Raw genomic sequence first — 24,037 nt, 5'->3', positions numbered from 1 at the left:
CTGCGCCTGTGTGCGGTCGGATTACAGAACAAAATGACTTTGCTCTGTGGCCCTTGTGTTTGTCTTCCAGCTGATTAACCAGAAGATCAGAATGTGCACGCAGCTGAACAACTGCGGGTCATTTGTTTCCGTGCTGGAGTACCTCCTCGCCATTGGCAATTACCTCAACGAGAACGCCAGGAAGGGAAAGGCCAAGGGATTCCGCCTCTCCTCCTTAACTAAAGTACGACTCCGCCGCTCTTTTCTGACCTTTGATTGAGTTGCAGCAAGGCTAATAAGACTACTCATTGATATACACGGCAGGGTTTCTCAACGTCCTCTTTCAACTTCGTCTTAAAGTCTTTCTCGCTGAAATTTCTCACATTCACTCAGGTCTTAGACTTCTGTTCTGCTGTGTGGTTTCATGTCACCGCCTGGCTTCCCTGGTTTCTGAATCTCTTAGATTCATTGCATTCATTAACGGCTGTCACTCAGTTTTGCTCAGTTTAATAAACTTTTCTTTTAGATAGAAGCTTATGTACTTTCACCTCTCATATATCTGTTTGATAACTATGGAGCAAGGAGAGGGCTAATTTAGCGTAGTATTGAGGCTGAAGAGTTTGGAGTACATCTAGCCTTGGCTTCCTCCGTAGGTACATGAACAAACTCAACAAGCCAGCATTTTTAAACTTCTGCTCTGAAATTATAAAGAATTACAAAGTGTTAAAACCACTTCTTCTAAGCCAGTCTGATACAGAATGGTTTTATGACACATGGGGATTTCTACATTCATGCATATAGCATCTAGTCTACACTTAGTAAAGCATTTTAGAGCCTTTAAAACTACACATTTCCAAAACTTTCCTAGACTTTTAGAAATGCTACCAACCCTGTTTACGTTGGAAACCCAGCGGTAGGAATTTTATGTATAAGGACAGTAAAAGACTTCATATTTCCCTTTCTTAGAGGCTTTATATGCGATTTTTCACACTTAAATATAATAGAAATCAAGTATATCCTCTGAAAATAACTCTATGAGTCATGACTGTCCCACTGTCTGTGATGTTTTCCGAGTTTTCCGAGACATATCTTCAGTTGGTTGACATTGCCGCATGGCAGCTGACTCCTCCCCTTGTGAATAAAAGTTGTTTAATTGAGGGACTAGAGAAAAGAAGAATAACATACTGTACTCACTGCTTAACTGTGTTTCTACATCACGCTCACACTAGCATTAGCATGCTAACACAACAATGCAGCGCAAGTTGTTTTGGTTTTATGCTGGTGCTCAAGGGCGACATCTGCTGGATCAATGTCTGCCTTTAAATGTTTGCTGAATGGGTATTATTGTTTTTATTTATTTTAACTTTTCATTTTTTCTTATGTGCTCTTATTGTTGTTATTCCTATTACGGTAATTCTAACTACACCATTATACTGTTTATTGTATTTGATGTCTTTGTAAAGCACTTTGTGGCTAATGTCTGTGAAAAGTGCCATATAAATAAAATGTACTTACTTATTATTACCAGTAAAAAATATCCTTACTGGATAAATACATCATGCCAATAATGAACCAGCCTCCACTCGCAGTCTTTTACTCAGCTTGTTATACTAAGCTAAGCGAAACATCTGCCTTCTGCGGCTTCTTTTTTTATAAGAGTGCGATCCCAATCTTCTTATTTCACTCTTGGCCAGAAAGAGAGAAAGCTTAATTCCCAAAACGTTGAACTGCTGCTCTGGAGGTGTGGTACTTGCTGGATGTATTAAGAGTATTTTCTGCATTTCTTTGAATGAAGCTTGAACCACTCCTTTCTGTCTAAAAGTCTCTCTGTTGAGATGGTTTCAGGGGCAGTGCACTCCGCGCAGAAGTTAAAACGTCCTCTGCTCCATTTAATGAAGCCGAGCCCCTGTGTTCCCTCAGAGGGGTTTCCAGGTCTAATTGAGAATTGTAAACTGTTGCTGCTTGAGGCAGACTTTCAGCAAATGAATGGTCGACTACCTTAAAGAAAACAGGAATCAAGTCAGCCTAAGAGCTTTCTTTGATTTTTTTTCCCCTTACTTGTGAGCATCAGTAGGCTACTTGATGTGTGTCGTTGTATATCTCAAGGCTTGACTGGGTCTTAAATTGGTAAACAACATGACCCAGTGTGTACAAGTAACCGTCACAGAATCTGAAAAGGGCCATGCTGCAATTTTAGTACGCAGCACCATCAGGAGCAGCATGGCATGAATTGTAGATTCATCATTACCATTTTAAACAATTATATAAAGCGGTCACAGATAATACTGCTACTGCTGTTACTGGTGTACTAAATGGTTTGCCAGGAAAACCATGTTCCCAGATTAACATCTCACATTGCAATCCTGAGCCCTGACAGCCCTCTGACATCATCACTGTGGTTCTTACTAAATCTGTTGTGCTTTCTAAATTGATAGGACTAAAATAGCTATTGAAACTAAATAAAATCCTTGAAGGCATGTCTTCACTGCAGGGCTATCAGTTAGCTCGTAATCTGGAATTAAAGGTTAGAGTTATTAATTTATTTTTTTAATGTTGAATGTACAAAATTCAACATGGAAAACTTAATGAAGCACAGAATTGTCTTTAAAGTCTTTATAAATGCGATTTTTCACACTTAAATGTAATATAAATCAAGTCTATCCTCTGAAAATAACTCTGTGAGTCATGACTGTCTACAATGGGTGTAACACCCGAGTCCCACTGTCTGTGATGTTTTCAGAGTTTTCAGAGTCCTATCTTCACTTTGTTTACATCGCCTGGACGGCCGGCTGACTCCTCCCCTCGTGTATAAAAGTTGTTTAATTGAGGGACTAGAGAAAAGAAGAATAACATACTGTACTCACTGCTTAACTGTGTTTCTACATCACGCTCATTTCAGGTTAATTTACATGCAGTGTGAAGATAGCTAGCATTAGCATGCTAACACAACAATGCACCGTGAGTTGTTTTGGTTTCATGGTGGTGCTCAAGGGGCGACATCTGCTGGAAGAAAAAAAGCACATATAAAGCCTTTAAAGATGTGCATAAGCAACACGACGCTGATGTTTGATGGCTGTCTTTTGTTAGTTTTCAATGTTGGTTCAAAGATTGCTAAGTGAAATCACATTGGGCTTTTATTGTCTATGTGCAGTAATGTACAATTACTAAGCTACAAAAAACTCTTCATGAACACAAACCGTTTTACTCTGGTACTAGCACTCACAGTAAGTATTTTTTTACGCCAAGGTTAACTTTTATTGGCAACATCCACAACACAAAGAATGTGTAACACAGAAAAAAAACCAAGCTGTATGTGTAAAGAGAATCTGTGAATGGCCGTCCTAATCTTTCGCTGGCCTTGAGTAAGGAAGCTGTTTTTTTTTCTTAAGCTACACACAGAGGAGTATATCACCATACACATCTGTCTTGTTTCCTTTAAGTTATAAGTCCTCACGCTGTGCAGCGGGGGGACCACAGCTTTGTACAGGCTGTTTTTTTTTTTTACAGCAATGTGTGCTTTTTTTCTCCATCTCCAGCTCTCACAGCTCCGTGGGAGAGAAAAGACGTTCACCTTGCTCGATGCCCTTGTGGAGCAGATCATGTTGCATGAACCGCGCCTGGCCACTTTTACCCAGGAGTTGGCAGAATTCGAAACTGTCCCGGGAGGTATTTGCTAATCAAGATTTGATCAAAAGCTGAAAGAAAGCTGTGTTGTACTTTTCCAATTGAGGTCTGTTAAGTGAAATTTGTATTTTCTCTGTGTGTGTGTGTGTGTGTGTCTTTTGGATAGCCTCCATTAAAGGCCTGACCGCAGAAGTAGATGGTGAGTAGATCAGATTTTACTACAGCACCCAAAGACTGCTCCCAAATCTGCTGAGATCACTGTAATACCGACCCGACTTTTTTTTGTGCCAACGTAAGCTTTTTTTGTGAGGCTGTGTGATAGTAACATTTACTAGCTCTTTCCGTAATTGAAGTCTCACTGTACTTTGTTGAAAAAAGCGTTGTCTGTGGGGAATAAATGGGCTCAGTCCAATATATTGTCTGTATGATGACTTACAACAAGTTACAACGAGCACAAATACAGCACTCCACATGATCACACAGGAGACAGCGTCTGATTTAAAGCAGCTATTTGCCTCAGTGGTCAGATATGACAAATTGTAACCAAAGTCCGTGCGTGTGTGTGTGTGTGTATTTGTGTGTGCGTGTGTGTGTGTTGTTTCAGTCCTGAAGAATGAACTGCAGAAAGTCGTGCAGTACAAAAAGATGGCCAGGAAGAGAAAAAACGGAATTGTTCACCCCAACTTCTCCAGAGACCTGAAGGTGGAGCACTTAATCTTGTTTTTTATAATTTAGTCACTCAGCCATTTAAAGGTACAATGTGTCTTCTTGTAAACAAACACGATATCGATTATGTTTTTCCTCACAAATGAACTGTTTACTACTGTCTGCTTTCTCAGCTTGTGGTCTCCTTCTTCACTGCTTTTATTGGCATCTTCCTGCTTTAGAGGGAGCTGAGTAGCCACTGGGGATGTAATCAGATAGATTACTAATTCATTATTTTAACATGCACTTATGATCTTCTCTAAATACATTCTAGTAGCATCACACACAAAAAAACACACACAGACCTTAAACACACTATTGGTGACGGATTCTCCTGTCTACTGACGTCCATAAAGTCATTAAAAACAGGAGATATGTTGCTGTGATGATCCTACACTCTCTGCTTTTATTGATTTTTGATCATTAGGGTTTTAAAGCATTTAAAAAACAAACAGATTTCATCATTTAATAAAGCCATTTGCTTGTGGCGGCTGGACTTATTACAGCATTTTACTTCATGATGGTGGTCCTAAGTGAGGACAAAACAGATGATAAAAAAATAAACTTTTTATAGCATATTGATCAAATTGGACTTCAGATGGCCAATTATGATCAATTGGCCAATGTTCAAACACCTTAAGGATCTAAAACTTGCATTTAAAACCAACTCTTTTTCATGACTAACTAACAGAGTAGCTTGATTGCCATTGGCTTCTAAAACGACTTACAGTATGTGACAGCTCTCTCAAACGACATACAGATGATTGACAAATATGAGAAAAACAGTGGAAAGTATTCTTTTCCCCAATGAGCCTTGGGTTCTTGATGTCTATGAACCTGTTATTGAGGGATATGTTACCATCATAACATATTTTATTCTAAAAGATATTCCGTCACTTTGTGTTTTCTGATTGTGGGGGAAGAACGCTGTTTAACAAACTGGTTCAAAATCTCCTGTAGTTATCCAGTTTGGATAAGATTTGGTGACGATGGCCACCATAGCATTAATTCCCATACTTTTCATACTCATCAAACTATTAGGTAACCCATGATGCCCTAAGGGTGTGGGGAAATGTCCCCCACAGTGTGACAGAGTTTACAGGTCCTGTCACTGAAGAGGTCACACAATCAGGTTTATCTGTAAATAACGGTTGTATAAGACTTGAGACAGGGGTACTGGAATAGGGATGTGCAGCCGAATAAATAATTCAACATTGTCTAACCTCCCTAGTCTGCACCAGAATTTCTAGTCAGTTAAACCAATTATTAATATTTATGTTCACCCTCAAAGCTGGTCTAAAGTGTTGTGTCTAAAGCTGTAATGCTGATACGCAGCCAACCACAATATTAGCCATAGACTGGTTGTAGTCCCTGTTAATTGACCTGCTTACCCAGCTCTACTGCCGGATGTAAACCAGCAAAGTGGACAGATGGCACCTCTATAGGAGCAGTGCGGTTTGGCAGTATTTTGATGTAGAAAATGGAGATAAAAGTGTACCTGTGTCAGGTTGAACTAGCATGTAACCACTCGACCAGAGCAAAGGACAAACACATTCAGAATAGGCATGTCGACGTTTACCGGTAGGACGGACCTAAGGCTGGTGCTGCTGTCATTGCTAACGTTAGCCACACTCCTCAAACAAATTTGGCGTCATTAACCCGTGGACGCTGTGACCTGATTGGACTGAAAATACAGCTCATCACATCACTGACAGCCCAAGTGTTCTCTTACCTTAGGACTAGTCTGTATTTAAATGTCTGTTTAAGGAGTGGGAAATTAGCGGCTAGCAAAAATTGGTTAACAATGTGACATGATCACAGTTTGGTAATTTTTTGCACAAAACTATTTGGTTGGTTGTCAGAAAAGATTCTGGTTTGCGTTAACATAATGCATAACTTACATATTTTATCTAAACAACACTGGAAGCTTCCCCTTGACTTTCTCCTTTGCTCTTGTCACAACTATTTATGACAGGAGGTAAAAACTGAATGTACAAATGGTAACATAAACAGTACAAATCCTAAGCTTCTTATTGGAAGCAGATTTGTACAAAACAGATTCGGAAAACTGACCTTCAGTTGTGTACATTTCTGACCAAACATGACTTTCTATACCTTCTGTAATTGTCAACAGAAAAGAATCACAGGATGTCTTTGACTTGCAGCTTTCTCAAGGTCAAAAATACACTGTTGATCACATGTGCCCTTTCAAAGCATGTTTTTTTCCGCATTATACGAATTGATGTTATGCAGAGTTAAGTGTCAACCGAGTTTGAGTTTTGATTTACTCAAACAGCGCAAAAGAAATCACCAGGAGCTTCCATTTCTGTTCTCTATACCCTAGATGGCGATTGAGAAATACAACACGGATCTCTCGGCACTGACGAAGACGTGTGAGGAGATGAAGAAACTCTACTCTGTCATACTGGTAATCCTTGAGTTATTATTTCAATATCTCTTTTGTACAGCCTCAGAGATGGATTGCCCTCCGTTTCCGTAGTCTCAGGATGGCCCTCTTCAATTATTTGTCATGTTATCTCCCTCTCTACTCTGGGAAAGTACATATATTTCAGGGTAAGAAGTCCCCAAGGTTACTTCATTTTTTTCACTATAGGTGTCCTTCAGGGCTTACACAAGGACATAATGCCTGAGCTGCACGGAGCCGTGGCCTCGACATCCTTTAACAGCAAACACGACCGATAGCAGCTTTGGAAAATGCTATTCTTACTCGTTTTTTAATAACTTTTTCAGGATTTAATGATCACTTTGGGCTGTCTTATTTGGCGGAAAGTGCAACAGACAAGTTTACCCTGACCGTTAATGCGTGACATCAATGAATGGTCGACAACACTATGAAAATGAGAAGCTGTTGAAGCCCCCCTGGAGGGTTTCTGATGTGTTATTAAGAAAAAAGCAACACATGGAAAAAAGGATATATACCACAAAGTTCTGTGGTTGAATCGTTCCACTGAAAAAAACTTAATATTGTTGTTCAAGTTTTAGCTTTTCATTCTTGGCGAGGGACTGTAATTAGGTTCTTGACATTCTGGCTGAAAAAATCCACCAGCCAAGCATATTTCTTTCTGGTCAGAGAAAAATGTAAAGCAGTCAAAACGTACCTCTGAACAAAATATGGAATACATACAAGCTATTTATTTAGCCTTATGCTAACACTAGCTAACAGCAGACCGGTTGCAGCAGGGTTGCTGATGTCCTGGATAGTAAGTGGTGAGTGGTGTGTGTGCGGAGTGCATTTGTGCATCAGAGTATGTGTGCACATGTCAACCTGCCCCCATGAAGCTATGACATGCAGACAGCAGAAGAGCAGGAGACAGAAGCTGCAGGTACACCAACATGGAGTCAAACGCAGCACAGTTTTTTATAATTTCATGACTACTTTGGTACAAACGTTTACCCAACATGTGGCCGATAGCCCTCTAAGATCTGTCTGTATTTGTGCTTGGTGGGTGTCAACTTCGGACCATGTTTTTGTTAGCATACAGATGAAACATTAGATAAGATTGCTCCTTCTCTAGATTATTAACAAAAAGCTCAATATTGCCTCTGGTGCTGCATTGCTGCAAAGTTGAACACTCTCCATCAATATTAGATCATAAAAGGCTGCACAAAAAACTCTCACAGCTGCAGAGAGACGAGTGCTGCCCCCGAAATTAAACACACGTGGTGATCAATAATCTCTGCACAGCTCGGTGTGAACAGCCAATCATCTGCCTTCAAACTATTCCTATTTTAGAATATTTATCTGATCTTAATCGTGCCAAATCTGACCATAAATGAAATGAATGACAATATCTCAAAATAAGATTAAACTAATGTCTAGTCTTTTTTAAATTCCTATGTACATACAGCTCTTATATTCTATAGTGAAAGCGATGATGTGGATTTGGGTTTGCTGTGCCTTAAGGTACTTTCAAAGTTGACTGGACCCTCTGCAAACAAAAACAATGAAAACATTTAACGAGTTTGTCTTGAGAACTGTGGTTTCCATTGAGCATTTTCCTCAACATAAAGTTCCTTCATAAAGAGAATTCCTCGGTCACACACACCGGTGGATTCAGAGGAGGTCCCTGTGTTTTTCTTTGATCCCAGTGTCTACAAAGGAGGACATTTCCTTTGCCCACTAACCTGCTTAGATTAGGTTTATAGCGCTCAAGCCTACTTCTGACATTTCAGCAGGCACTTTGTCTTTTTTTTATAGAGTCCCCACCAAAAACAATCAATACAAAAGTAGAGCCTATTTTCCTCACCTTTCCCATATCTCTAAGGACGATCCATCATCATAGAGAGTCCACTTACCCTTCCTGCTGTGTTTGAGTGCAGGGATATTATAGAGAGTGCTGTGAGCTTTAGGCCTGGTAGGGAATTGTGTTATATTACAGCCACAATTAGATTCCTGTGCACTGCACCCATCTCACCCACCCACCACCACAACTTACACACAAGTGAGCAAGAAGGAAGTGAAGTTACTAAAGACGGGCTTTATAGTGAGAGGACAAAATAATGAGGATAACCCCATGATTAGAGATTCATGCTCTAATTAGGTTCTGCTGTCAGTATGGAAACGGTGTAATAATGGTGTCCCATTGATGGACTCACAAGGCGTTACTGTAGTGTGAGAAGTATGACACATAGGGGGCTTCACATACACACTCAGTCATGCACATGCAATGTTAAACTCTGCAGTTGTAACAGCGATGTAAATATCCCACCTTGAACTGATAATATGCAAGCGATAATAGTTTCAGACCTTCCCTAACTCTCTTGTACTGGTATAGATTTAACAAGATACATCACCAGGGGACACGGTTAGAGCGTTAAAGGTCAAGGCTTAAACTGTACAATTATCTTTTATTTGCAGGTAAGTTAGTAAAATGATTAAAGAAGTGTGTGTCTCTAATCCAGGGGGTTCCAGACTTGGCGTTGCAAAGGATCCCCATATAGCACGCTGTTGCTGCTGCACATTTTGACAAATAAAGGCAGCTTTGAATTAAAGGCCAATGATGCAATTATTGCTTGAATAGTTAATGGTCAAAACTAACGATGATAAAGTATAGTGCAACAGGTTGGCATAGATGGGCTGCCCTAAAAAGCAAGGCAAGGCAAGTTCATTTCTATAGCACATTTCAACAACAAGGCAATTCAAAGTGCTTCACACAAGACAACAAAAGCATCATGACAGAGGAAAGAAAAGAAACTTTAAAATAGAATATTTAATCACTGAAATGATTTAATCTGAAAATATGTTCAAATAAAAATAATTCAAATGAAATTAATTGAAATAAATAAAGTTAAAATATAAAAGTTACAGTGCAGAGCTAAAGATTAAAATCTTATTAAAATTGTTGAATGAAAGGCAGCTGTAAACAGGTGTGAGTAAGATCAAATAAGTCATTTCTAAATTAAACTTTTAAAAATCACACAACTGTGTTCACAGTTAAATATTCACTCTGGTGTAAATGTACAATTGTATAATCTGTCCCATCTTTGCTGTGGACGAGTTTAGTATAAAAATAATTAAAGACTTGCCTGATATTGACGCATGTCCCAAATAAAAGTCAGGGTCATCTCACAGACTGAAGTGAAAAAGTGGGATTCTAGGCAGACATCATAAGAAGTACAATTTAACGGCTCTGCACAGGAATTAACAGTCAAAACCGAAAGACGTAGACTGTCAGTATCAAGGTGAGGAAGCCCCCCACCCCACCCCCTTCCTGCCCCTGGGTCTGGACTGGGTGTGGTTTTAACATGTATATGACAATACTGTGAGCTATAGAAATGATAATGTTTTGAATTTTGGACCAGAATTCCTGGATATTCCCGGGAGTTAACGGAGCCGTTAATCTAGTTTTTCATGTCGTGTAAATAGAAACCACGGCTATTAAATTCAAGTTTCAGGGTAGACATATTTACGGTTTTTGTTTTTATGTTTGAAGCTAAAGCTCATTGAGGCAGCTGATTAAATAACACCACCTCTAGATAGAGTATTTTTCTTTACTTGGTGAGAGAGACAATTTAATATGAAACACATGCTCTTTATGAGACAGTATATACAGCATGTACATTATAAAAAAAATGGAGAAATCAAAAAGCATTTTATCTCAATAACTCCGGGAAGATTTAACATTGAATACAAACTCATTAATCCTTGCTCTGTGTAAGCTTATGCTTAATCAACGACATTTAAAATAAACGGTCTTATAAGGACCTTCTCCCCTCTTGGAGTAAATCGTAAAAAAGTCAAACTGTTCCGTAAAGTGAAATGTTACATGATAAATCTTAAGATTTAAGTATTGTCCCCTTCTCTGTTCAATGAATCACTCTGAGTAATATTGAAAACAGTCTGCTGGTGAAGTGGCTGTGGCCTTTCAAAGTTTTACAATTTGACCTTTAGCTGCAGTGTCCCCCCTCAGGCCGCCAGTTGTTTTTCATCAGCAGGGAGCCGTGACAAAATGCACCGTCATCCCCCCCCCCCCCCCCTCCAGTTTTCATAACTTTAATAATTAAGAGTTATGTTTTAAAAACTGTATCGGTCCATTCTGTGCCATCTTGAAAATATCAAAATATCAAGTTTAGACACAATCACCATCCACACACTCCAAACTCTCAGTCCAGAGCACCACCTGCGTCCATCCCCTCCTTTGCTAATTTCACCGTGTTGGGGCCGCCGCTCTAATATTGTGTCTGTGAAAGCTCCTGAATATACAATAAAGCCCTTCAGGAGCATCGGAGAAAATGATTGAGAGTGACTCGGCTGTGTTTCTGTTGCAGGGGAGCAGCAGGTTTGGGAAAAGGCTTCATATTTAGTCACATCTTCTCACCGGAGAGGAGAATTCATAATGATGCCCCTGAATAGCCAACATGCAAATTTATTAATCATAGAAGAAGAAGCTCATGAAATTTTTGGAGGTCTGATTTTGGAGAAGTTTTTTTTTCTTTTTTTTTTGTGGCTGTTATTCTGGAGGCATGATTTTATAACAGCTCAGAATAGAAGCAGACGCTTTATGTAATACGCTTTTCTTCGCTGGAAGTCTGATATATATTGAATAGTCATAGTCATAAAAGCTGGCTGCTGCGATGTAATCACAATCTCTTCATATAGACACCAATCCATCCCAGCTCAGTGGCGGCAGATAAGGAGCTTTTAATCTCGCCTTTAAAGTAAAAAGCTCAAACCTGCAGATTAAAGATCATTCAGTGTGCTTCTGACAGGTGTGAGTAACAGCTCACTTTAAAGACTCGCAGCTTTATTTGTGTGGAGCAGCCCTGACTCACAAAAAAAAATCACATTTGTATACAACACAAAAACATTTGGATGCAATTTAATGCCGACAGAATCCGTTTGCTGTTAAAATGAAGAAGAAATATTTTCAATGGACGTTCATTGCGAGCCTGAGGGAATTTAAGTATGTATCAGTATAATGTTTACAAGCCACCTTTTTCATTTGCTTATCGCTAAAATAGGCAATCCTCCAATGCACATGTCATAGTGATGACAGCATTATATCAATTTGAATGGTTATACGCATATAAAAAAAGTAAAATATAACCAAAAGCATAATCTTTCCATATATCTGAGATACTTTTGTTGCAGCACTTTTTGTTTCAACCTCTCAATGCTATTTAAAGGGGACATATTATAAAACACTTCTACAGTGTTTTTGAACATATATTTGGGTAACCTGAGTGTCTACTGACCCACAAAATGTGAAATAAATCCATCCAGTCCTTTGTTTGTGGTCTGCATAAGTCTTACAACACAGAGAAAAATGCTCTGTTTCAAATTCGCTCTCCTTGTGATGTCACAGTGGGATTCTGATTTTAAAAAATCCCCTCCCCTCCCCTGGTAACTCCACCCATGGACTCCACCCCCAGCCTAGAGTAAAACTTTTGCGTGGGTCTGCCATTTTTATTCTCGCTACAGAGGAGTGATGTCTAACAGGAAAACTTGGGGGGGGGGGGGGGGGGGGGTCATTGCATTTAAAGAGACACACACACCAAAACGGAGCGTTCAGAGAGAGCTGGTTTATACAGGGTCACAAACCTCCTCTGGTGCTTGATTCATGTTATATTTTGACCAAAGCACAGCACAGATGTTTCATTTAGACCACAGGGGACTGTTTGAAAAAGTGGACAAGGGGGATCATATGTCCTCTTTAAATGTTTAGCTTGTTAAAGCCACAGTGAATACTTTTTTAGATGGTTATGAATTTAAATGAAATTAAAACTGATGCCTCTTTATGACCTAAAAAAGTAAACAAGACCACCAGCAGATGTGCAGTTGCACTCAGAGAACTTAGGAGGGCACCAAAGTGGACCAAACCGAATTCCTATTGTTGCTTTAACGCGTGCTGTGACACTCGTAATGCTTTCTATTTGAAGGTTTTACTATTCCATCACTATCTGTTTGTTAACAAAGTCAGAGCTGTGCTTATACTTACACATATTCTTAAGAATACCTTTAAGTTTATAAATTCCACAACTTGTGTGGGAGTACACATCAGTGTATACACACTGTTGATAAGAGAGCCCGGGAAAGTAGTGTGTAATGTGGTTGATGAGACATCTTTAGTGTTTATTAATCTTCAGTATTTTCCAACAGATATCAAGACTCCTGCTAAAGCGGATTTATAACACTGAAGCTGCTTGACTACTTATATTTTCTCTTAATGTTTTTGTTATCGATAATGACATTTTTAAATCCTTACATAAGTTAACAGTTGCACTACAGTAAGTTACAACCAATCAGATAATCCATTCATTCCCAAACTGTGGTGCGAGTACCACTGGTGCTACATGGGATCCCTTTTGTGGTACACTGGAAGTCTCTTAAATGGAAATCTCAGATTTGAAAAAAAAAGTTTTTAGATAAAGATGTACAAATTAAGTAGTTTACAAGCAAAGCTGTGATGGTAAGCAGAGGAAGTGAATATGTGGGAGAGGCGAGGTTAGCAGTGACGCTTCAGCACCCGCTAGCAGCTAACGACGTAAAACCAGTAAGAAAATAGGAGTCGAGTCACGTCCACATTGGATTCTGTTGGAGGGGCACAGAGAATGAGCCCAGGCTGCAGAGCGTGGTGTGTGAACAAAAATGAATAATATGCATATCAAGGATAAAACTGCCTCCTGTGTAAACTCTTGATGTTGTTACTTAGCCCTGCGCTATAGTGTATTTTAATGTTGGCCACAATGGTCGTACTTAGAGTGTGGTGGTCCTCATTGTAAAACGTTTGAGAGCCACTGATTTAATCTATTTCCTGTAGGTGCTGATGAATGCTAATATATAGTAGAAGTGTTTCTTTCTGCACCTTTAGCTCTTTGGGATATTATCATTTTAACTGATACTTTCTAAGATATACCTTCTAACTGGGGGATTAGAAACATTTATTATGCATTTCTGATTTTTTTTACTCTGTAGCTTAGTATTTTCCACCACGGTACGATACACAATGCCATCTTATTATCCTTCTTATCCTCACTCATTAAATAGGAAACACATTGACTCATAGAACAGGCAAGCCCTTTATTCCCCCTAAAGCCGTCTGGAAGAGTGGTTGTAGATCTGTTGGCTTTATTGGCCACTGTATGTGTTTGTTAAAAAATAAAGACATGCAAAAGCAACAAGGCTCATCAACTAACAGGCACAGCAGGGGGGGATGAAGTCACTCAGACTGAGAATCAGAAAATAAAACCTCTCCTGCCTCTGTTGATAACTCATGTTGTGCTCTCCTGACAGATTGTGAAAAACATCAGGTAAAAAGTATGCAAATAGACTCATTTGCACATATTCTGTGAGTGTAATATAATATTTTAGAGACAGGTGTTTATATCTCGCACCTCTCTCATGCCATGAGAGAGAGAAAAAAAATATGCGTGTCCTCACCTGTGAAAAGATTTGAGGACCTGTTAATGTAAATGTGAGGTGGGGGTTATTTCTGTAGTACATGAACGATTATGAAAACGTGAAACAGACTGTGGATCATCTTAGATCTATTCAGCCATGGTCAGACAACACAGAAACACAACACACATGGCTGACAAAGTGCAGACCATCGCTGACCCATGCTGACCAAGATCTCACAATCATTGACAATCATTGGCAAAGTGGCCAAGTCTTCATCACACAGTGTGGCTTATATTCTGCTAGAAGGTACAGCCCACAAATTCCTTTCCATTTGGGTACATCACTATAAAACAATAAAGATGACATGACACTGATTTGTATAGACTCTCTGTCTAGCAAACAGTTGTTGACAACATATAGTTGGCTCCTATCCAAACATAGATCTGATACAATTTACATGTTTCACCATATAAGGTTACAGCTTCACAGACCCAAAAGAAGAATTACCCTAAGATGGTTGACACAATTTAAAGATATGTTCACAAAATTATCAAGATGAATGAATCCATGAAAATACGTACTAACAGTAAACATGTCATGCTCTCTGTCAGCATTAGAACTTCTGGAAGTTTCTCTGTCGACTCTGTTTGTCTTAGTTTAACAGAAGTAGCACATTATTATGTTTATATTCATTCACAGATTTATATAATTTATTTTCAAATAATATCTGTCCAAAAACTTGTTATCACTATTTGATTTGACATGTCATCTTCACAATGTCATCATTTTTTTTTTTTTAAAGATATCTTTTTTGGGCTTTTTGTGCCTTTATTGGAGAGATAGGACAGTGGATAGAGTTGGAAATCAGGGAGAGAGAGATTAGGGAATGACATGTGGGAAAGGAGCCACCAGCGCCCCATCATTTTGTTTTTAAAGGTCACATATTGTGCAAAATACACTTTACCATGTTTTTCAGACGCTACTGAATGTCTCTACAGCCTGTCGAATATGAGAAAAGTGCAACCTCTCCGTCTTTTACCTGCTCCACTTTTCAGAAAATGTGTGCTCAAACAGGCCGTCTGGAGATCTTCCCTTTGTGACATCACAAAGGGCAGTAACCCCTCCCCCAGATGGGTGACACTCCCACAGCTAGCTGCTTACATTTTGCAATTTGTTTTGTAGGTGTCACGTCATTTATGACATAATGGTGTTGAATGTTGGTTGGAGTGGCCCCCCTGTAAATTTTTGCCTATGGCCCCAACAGACTCCAGAATCACCACAGACCAAAGGGCATGGTGCAAGAAAGCCTAAGCAACCCAAGCCCTTTCAGAGGGGGCGTGGTCAGACACAGCTCACTTGCATTTAAAGCTACAGACAAAGAAAAGGCCTGTTCTGAGCAGGGCTGAAATAGAGGGGTTCATAGGAGAATACGTTTATGCAGCACCATGCTCAGGGGCTCTGAACAGTATCCTAATTAATGCATGTCCACAGAATCCTGTGTGTGCATGTCTGTATTTGGGCATGTGTGTGTGTAGCATGTCTCAACAACAGAGTGAAAAAAACAGAATCCCCCCTCTGGCAATAATAAAGTACACATTCTTCTTCTTCTCAAAGGCCTGTAAGAATCTTTTGAACAAAATAAGTTGTACAGAAATTAAAAGTGATTGATTGTGGCATAGCTTGAGTCTGGGCTTTAACCGACACAGTCAACAGCATGTAATGAGCCAATTAGTCCACTTAGCCACCGCGACCCTTTCTGCCAAAGTTTGTTCTTGAGAATCACGAACATTTTCCTGCACGGGACCTTTAACCTCCTCTGAATTCAGCAGTGAACGTCCACATCGGTGTATAAGTGCACTCAAGGAAATGTGTTGCATGCAGAGGAAGTGTATGAGGTAATTATTATGAAAAGTAAGGTGTTACGATAAATATGCAAGACCCAGGTACTGGTTCATTATCGAGAGCTGTTAATTGGAAAATAGTTTTTAACAACCTCGCCGGTCTCAGAAAGAATAATGACTGTCGGACTAAAGTTTCATATTTCAAAGACACTAATGCTGTTTTTCTTTTTCTTCTTCTCTCTGTCAAGGTTAAATTTGGAGAACCGGCGGATCAGGACTCTCAGGAGCTCTTTGGGTTGATCTGTCAGTTTGTCCACGACTTCAAGAGGGCCCATGCTGAAATTATATGAGTTATGGAGGACATCCTGGTAACCGCAGAGACTGCAGGGGTGCTTATTAAACAAACTGAGGGGATCATGCCGGCTTAGTCACAGCTCAGAGAGAAAGAGATCAAAGAGAAAGATATAGCGTGCAACTTTAAATGCAGTATTTGATTTTAAAAGACACAAAGTTTGGTATGGATTCCACTGTTTGTATTCTCCTCCTGTGTTGTTGTACAGATATTTTTTATTCCATATATCGGGCCCTGCTTGTGATTCATTGTACAGACAGTATCTATGATGTGTACAGTGATGTGAATGCACCCGGACATCAGGATGACAACGTCGATGTAAATCAGTTTTGTGAACATTAATCTGATCTGTGTTGCATAATTCCACGTCAGAGTGTGGTCATGTTTTGGGTTGACTTCATGCCTCCTGACATTTGTTTTGGAGATGAATCCGTAATGAAGGCCCTCGTCGGTTGTAGGAAACTCTCATATGCTGAAGAGTGCTGCTAATACCCACCGCACTGTGCTGGCGGAGGAACAAAACAGACAGCACTTCAGAGGCCCAGGCTGAGGCCGCTGTACTTTGGGTGCGTGATTATTTTGAACACGGAGCCACGCTGTGGTCGGGGACATCTCCCATCCCAGCGCTCCAGGAGTAGCTCCAAGGCCACCTATGATTAATAACCAGGTCGGCGCGGCGGCAATGACACCACGAGAAACGCAAAACTCCCCCCTTCAAAGAGGTTGAAAGGTATTCTTAACCCTGGCTGGATTTGATTTATGTCTTATAGAGAGTTTTGTGTGCCTTCCATTCTAATGAGTTGACAGAAAAAACTATTTTTAGTTTTAATCGTGAACTGTGGTGGCAATGAAACAGACCTCTGAGAGGGAAGCAGCACCTTTCCTTGCAAGGAAGGAAACAGGTGATTTTAATTAAAACTTTACATCTGCAGAAGCAGTGATTCATCAGCAGGAAAAAAATGCAGGACCGTTTCATTAAATGTTTCCTTCAAAGTGCTTTATCTCTTATTTCTATAATTTCCAATTTGTCACTTTTACAGCTAAATGGATTAGAAAAGCTTTTTTTGTGTGCTTCTTTTCCTGGTGTAGTTTGTACCTCTTTAGAAATGACCACGAGGTAAGTGTCCTAACATCTAGCAGGTACAAAAAAAATCAAGACTAAAAGTCAAATTTATTTTACGATCTTAAATTGCTCTCTTACTTTGCACTGTTTCATTTTTAAAGGAAGAATGCGACTTTTTAATCCAGTAGGTGTCGCCCTTGAGGACAAGCATGAAACAAAACAAACTGCTGTTTGGTAACACCTAAGCCATACACAGCAAAAAGACCAGTGTTGAATTAACTCCCACAGAGTTGATTTCAACCCTTTTTCAGGGTTTATATAGCTCCACACTTTAACTTTAAAGTCAAATTAACACTTTAACACTGTGAGAGAGTTCCCTTTTCAACTCGCTAAACAGATTTAAAATAACACTTAGGGATTATACAAGTAACTCTGCTACAACACTTTTTTTTACTACCTGGCTAGTGTTAGTTTCACTCCCTTAAGAGTGAGGCTATCTACACTACAAAGTGTTAAAATTAATTGTATGAATGAATAATAAACAAAGTATTTTTCAAACAGTGACATTTATTTTTGTCTTCTCTGTAAATTAAAACATTAAGAATGAAGGTACAATATACAATCCCAAATCCCAAGTGAAGCCTCCGCTCTCCCTGAGCGACACACCTCCAACCCCCTCTCCCCGCTCGTTCACATGAAGGAGTTATAAATAAGAACACACCATAAAGTTCAAGTGGTGGACAGAATTGTCCTTTGCTCGAGCTGCGACTTCCTGCCGCATGCATTGCTGTGTTAGCAGGCTAATGTTAGCAGGCTTTAGTTAGCTCGTAGCTTTACATTGCTCATAAATTGACACAGAATGACCGTGATCTAAAGACGCTTACTTGACCTTCAAATAAACACTTCTTTTCTCTAGTCCATGACCTAAACAGCTTTTATACACAAGGGGAGGGAGCTGGCCCGTCCATGTAAACATGATGTAAACACGGCTCAGACAACAACACAGCCAGCAGGACTCGAGCTTCTCCCTCATTGTACACAGTCATGACTCAGAGAGACATGTACACAGGATAGACTTGGTTTCTGCTGTATTTATGTGTAAAAATGTCGCAAACAAACATTCTCCCTTTAAGTCAAACAACTGATTACAACTGTTAGGTATTAATCACCCCTTTGTTTTGAGCCACAGCTAAACGGCAACACTTGTTTTAATTATTAAATGTGTAATTAAGAGGCTGTATACACCTACACATTATAGTACAGTTTGTCGATGAATAGCTTGTTATATTCCATTTCAGTCCTTTTCAGACTTCCCATTCAAGGTGCGATATTTACACCTCTGTGACGTCTCGCCTTCTATATTTTAAACCTTCAGGCTCCGCCGGTGCTCTGTGACCTCCCGGTTCCACTTAAATTATCAGGCTGTGTAACGTGTGGAGCATCTCATGAAGACTTTTAGGTGCCATTTCCAAAAATCTTCACTCGGAAAATCATCAGTTTCTGTTCAGGGAATAAACATGATGAATGCTTTACCTGCAGAACTCAAACTGGAGTCCTTTTAAAGTCAAACTGAAGCAGTTCTTAAAGCAGACTCGGTCCCGTGGTGATCTTGTTCTTCCTGTTTTACTTTATTTTCTTGAGGCTGTCTTTTATTGTTGTGCTTGTTTGTTACTGTTTATATCTGTTATTGACTTTCATGAATTTTAAAGGCTCATCTAGGGACGGGAAATAAAGGCCATAAATGCTGTATTCAATGATTTACTAGCTCATAGCTTATCCCTATACAAATAAACAAGAAATAAACTGATATATAAATAAATATAAATGTCACAGAGGCATAACGGGGGCCGTGATCCCACCTCTGTTCCTTAACAGAGGCGAGACAGGATCAACGGAGCCGGCGGGGGAGAGCAGCGCTGTGTGCATGTCTGAGAGTGTGTGTGTGTGTGTGTGTGTGTGTGTGTTTGTGGAGCTCCACATGTTGTGTACAGAGACTAATGACAACATTGTTACAGTGCTGTTGTGCTACAGACACCTATAGGTGGCGTCCTCTCGTGTAGTATAAATTAAAACAAGTGAAAAGGCAAAAGAAAAATCAATGTTTGGTCCTTCTGAACCTTCAGCCAGACGACGGGTTTAAGGCTAAAGTAACACCAAAACTAAACATTGGGCTGGATCCACTTAGAATGGATTGCGCTCACTAATAGCACCATAAGTTGCGCAGCATTAGCCCCCGCTATCTGCCCTGCTTTAGCACCCGTTATCCATAAAAGAATTTGCACTGATTATTTTCCATCGCACACCCACAAAGTTGTCCTGCTCCATGCAATTGGGTCTTGTTTAGCATCTGAATGTGGAGAAAAGGCATCTTACCCTCTACTCTACAAGGAGAGATGAGCTCTCATGCTGTTGGAGATAAAGATGATGAGTTGGGAGGGGGAGGGGAAACTTCTCCAGGGTTTTTATGTTGTAGCCCGGACTGGAAAAATGTAGCACGAGTTTCACTGTTTAGTAAAAAGCTTCCTCTCTTAATGTCTGTAATTGTGGTCATTTTTGCAGAAACTGTTCTTGGGCAGAATATTTGTGATTAACAAATCATCTACGGCAATGTACTCCATTTGGTTATTTTTATTTAATACAGACAGTAATAATTTTGCAACATTTTGTCATTTTGTTTTTTTATTATATTTATTTTATTATTATATTTTACTTTTTCCCCCCTTATTTTATAAATGTGTATATATATATGCATGTGTATGTCTTTTTTTCCCCCATATCATTTATTTAATTGTGATTGTGTGTCTTGGAAAAATGTTTAAAACGCAATAAGCATATTGTTAAAAAAAGAAAGAAAAAAAAAAGCTTCCTCTCTGAATGGAGCAAGGAAGGGCTATTCGGAAAAAAAAAAGTTCCTTCTCCTCGTGCGTAAAGGCTCCAAACCTCTCAACAGAACAGGTGTGGATGAGGCGCTGACAGTTCTGGACAGATTTAAACCCTGAAGTCATATTTACAGACTTGAACAGATCATGCAGAGGCGGAAATTACTTTCCTGATCACGGGAACGTTTGCGTGCAATAATTTATACACTATTTACATCTGTAATATTTGATTTTTGATTTATAAATATTCAGAATGTCGCACATTACGCCTTTAAGCTGCCAGAACATGAACTACAAATAAATATGAAGGTGTTCTTCATACCTCCTGGTTATGAGAGCGCTAAATGATGAAACTGTTTCAATGCTGTGTTTACAGCCTTTTATTAAAAAAAACACCTCATCCTCTAATTAAAATAAGTATGTGAATTTATGCTCAGAAAGATCCTGGTTCAGACAGAATGCTAATACATCTTAGTGAAGGAGATTGACAACTCGTATCTCTGATCGCCTCTGGCTGAGTCTCTCTTTTATTAAAAGCACCGTGTTAAATTTATGTTTAATTAGAGGTAAAGTGTATACAATGAATTCTCACAAATGAGCCTGTGCCTTATTGGAGATTACCAAAGAAAGCTCATTATGTGAGACAGGGCAGTCCGACAGCGAGAGTACACGCTCTCCTTTTGACCGCTAATTAAGTTCCCCTGAGAATTCTTCTTTTTATCAAGTCACAGTCATTACGCTGAGTTTTTTTTTTCTTCTCCCTTTTTATTTTTCGCTTCCAGATGATCAAACGATCGGTTCTGATCGGAGCAGGTAAAAATGTTTATGTGATGTTTTTTTCCAGTCTAAAGAGAACTTTGAGATTCGAGACCCGGTCGGTGGGTTTGGCCCCAGACCTGATTGCTTTACGAACAACACAAAACAGTTTTCTTTTTGAATCAGTGAACTTCAACTCAGCCTCAAACGGTGACACATGAACGCTTGAGGTAATGTTACGCGTGCTCCATGGTGAAGCAGTTTTCAATACCAGGACACAAAGGAGCACGGCTGTCACTTCCACTGACAACAACAAGGTCACGTAGAAGGTTTTTTTTTTTTAACTGCTGGTTGTATTTGTATCCCTTTCTGTTAAAAACAAGTAGACTAAAAGAAACAGAATGAACTAAAATCCTAAAATTACTTTTCAATTGAAATAAAAAGCTCCAGGGAATGAATGAAGACCCCATATTTGTTATTATAGGGTTAGGGTTATACTATTCCTGCCATCAGACCTTGGGAACATTTTTTATTGCGTCTCCAGCAAACAACAAATAATAGTGTTTGTGTTCACGCAGACATCTGAGGGAATCTCAGTGAAAAATGTAATGACACTAAAAAAGCACTTCATCCTCGCTGGTATAGTCAAGTAATGATTCAATGCAAAAACCATTAAAAATACAGATACAACAACCTGAGCAAATGGGAATGACTGGGGAAATTGGGAACACATGGACAGCTGTTGAAGATTTAAGTTACTTAACTAAAGTACATGTAGCACTACTACTCTTCAAAAGTTCAAGTTAAGGTCTCACATTCAAAAATCCTACCAAAGGAATAATTTCACATCTTAGATATTTGACAGCGACTCTTTTGTCTGTAAAGCTGAATATCAATCAGTAGCCATCCAGGTCTACACTCCGTCCCGCCCACTTTGCTCTGCCAATGAAAGGAGTCTGATCCAACCTTCACAACAGGGTCCTGAGTCACTAACTAGACTCTTCTCCTCTGTCGCCCCCCGGTGGTGGAAGGAACTACCAAACTCTGTTCGATCTACAGAGTCCCTCTGCACCTTTAAGAAAAAGCTGAAGACCCAGCTCTTTCATGAAAATCTCAACATTTAGTGATATTGAGTATGATAATGATGATGGTTTTTGTTTTATAATGACAAGGACGATATTTAGGATGGTTTCGATGCTGATTAGAACTAAGTTTAGAAAAGTTTTCGATGTTTAACTCTGTACAGCCTGTGAGCATTGGACATAAAGTTGTTCGGTTGCACACACTGACGTTGTTTCCTTCTCTCTAGATCCCCACTTGTAATGTGCTTACTCTCTGATGTACGTCGCTTTGGATAAAAGCGTCTGATAAATGATTTGTAGAATTGTATCCTTGTTTCCAGTGTGAACCCGACAACAAAACGGAAGTAAACCTCAGTAAAGGCAGAGTCACATCAGCATTTAAAACTTTGTGCATATTGCATGGAGGCAGCAAGGAGCTCTAAATATTTTGGCTTCACTCCTGGACAGCTTTTTCTCTGTCCATCTTGATATTCAGTCTCTGAAAAGATTCAGTGAATGAATGCATACATTCAGAACAAATACATTCAGAATTTGTCATGATGTGAAATAAGGGCTCCTAACTGGCTGTGTTGCATGTTTTCATCGTCTTCATCAAGGTATAAACCTCCACCCGGAATGGTTTACAGACTTTTAAGTAGGCGTTGGTATTTGTGCTGTGCATGAACTCTTTGAACTCGCTGTTATTTTAGGAACCAAGTAAACAGGATTGCAGTTGGATAATATAGATTTAATATTTAAGCAGAACAACACCCCCCCCCCCCCCCCCCCCACACACACACACACACACACACACACACACAACCACCATCATCCACCCCCACCACGTGATAAAAACTCTTTAATTATGAAATGATGTACAACCCTGAGAAACAAAATGCCATGTGGAGTAAAAAGCATATGGAGAAAAATAGAAACAAGTCTGGACAGTGTGTCCCATGTGGCTTGCATGTTAGCGTTCAGCTAACCAGCTAACGTGCGAGTAATCTTCACCTTCACTTGAAAAATACAGAGAAATAATCAGACTAGCCGTCAGAAATCATTAATGTAGCGGAGTACACAAACACAATTCCCTTCTGAGAGGAGATGAAAGACAGCCTGGAGGTATTAAAGCTCCTCTTAGCTGGTTATGAAACAGACTGAAAATAATACGGATGCCTCCACATGACCCATAAAAGCAAACTAGACCATCAGCGAGAAGATTGACAGCTTCTGCAGCGTTATTTTTGAAGCCCGAGTGTGCAGATGGGTAGGTGTCATAAAGAGGTGATTAATGGCACCTTGTGTTTTATTTATTCATTATCAGGTAGTTTTAATCGTTGCTCTAGACACAAGAAAGCAGACAGAAACATAGATGTAGAAATAGATATAGGAATTAAAGAAGGACAATTAAAGGAATAAAGCAATAAGCTGAAAAAGAAAAGAAAGAATGTGCGACAGTTTACACATGAAACAGCAGAAATCCATTTATATCCTCCTGTGAACGTCTCTCTGAGTCATGACTGAGTGACACACTGTGTTGTTGTCTGGTCGTGGTTACAGGACGGGACGGCCTTGTGTATAAAGCTGTTTTAGTCAAGGACTAGAGAAAAGAAGGAGAACATTGCCTACTCACTGCTCATTTGTCACGAAAGCGTTTTAAGATCACGTTCATTCTGTGTCAATTTATGTTCAATATGAAGCTATGAGCGAACCAAAGTGTGCTAACATTAGCCTGCTAACACAAACAATGCAGGACACAGGCGACTGCAGCTCGAGCAAAAGGATGATTTTGTCCATCACTTGTGCTTAATGGTGCTTAATTATGGTGTGTTTGGTTTCATGCTGGACCTCAGGGGCGACATCTACTGGATCAGAAAGTCACACATTCTACCTTTTAAAGATGAAATAATATGTA

At 39.6% G+C, this 24,037-nt stretch overlaps 1 protein-coding gene across 1 annotated transcript in view; it reads left to right on the top strand.

The window, feature by feature from the left end:
* LOC114921167 (uncharacterized) overlaps window positions 1–19,173 on the top strand; it is a 43,779-nt gene extending 24,606 nt beyond the window's left edge. The window contains exons 13-18 of the mRNA XM_065961693.1: window positions 71–223; window positions 3,516–3,645; window positions 3,770–3,802; window positions 4,208–4,305; window positions 6,653–6,736; window positions 16,260–19,173. Coding sequence (XP_065817765.1) covers window positions 71–223; window positions 3,516–3,645; window positions 3,770–3,802; window positions 4,208–4,305; window positions 6,653–6,736; window positions 16,260–16,361 — 600 coding nt within the window. The 3' untranslated portion in view covers window positions 16,362–19,173. The remainder of the gene's footprint in view (window positions 1–70; window positions 224–3,515; window positions 3,646–3,769; window positions 3,803–4,207; window positions 4,306–6,652; window positions 6,737–16,259) is intronic.
* The last annotated feature ends 4,864 nt before the right edge of the window (window positions 19,174–24,037 follow it).

Source organism: Labrus bergylta, chromosome 12, assembly GCF_963930695.1.
Source record: "Labrus bergylta chromosome 12, fLabBer1.1, whole genome shotgun sequence".
NCBI lineage: Eukaryota > Metazoa > Chordata > Actinopteri > Labriformes > Labridae > Labrus > Labrus bergylta.
This window is presented reverse-complemented; position numbering and strand designations above follow the sequence as displayed.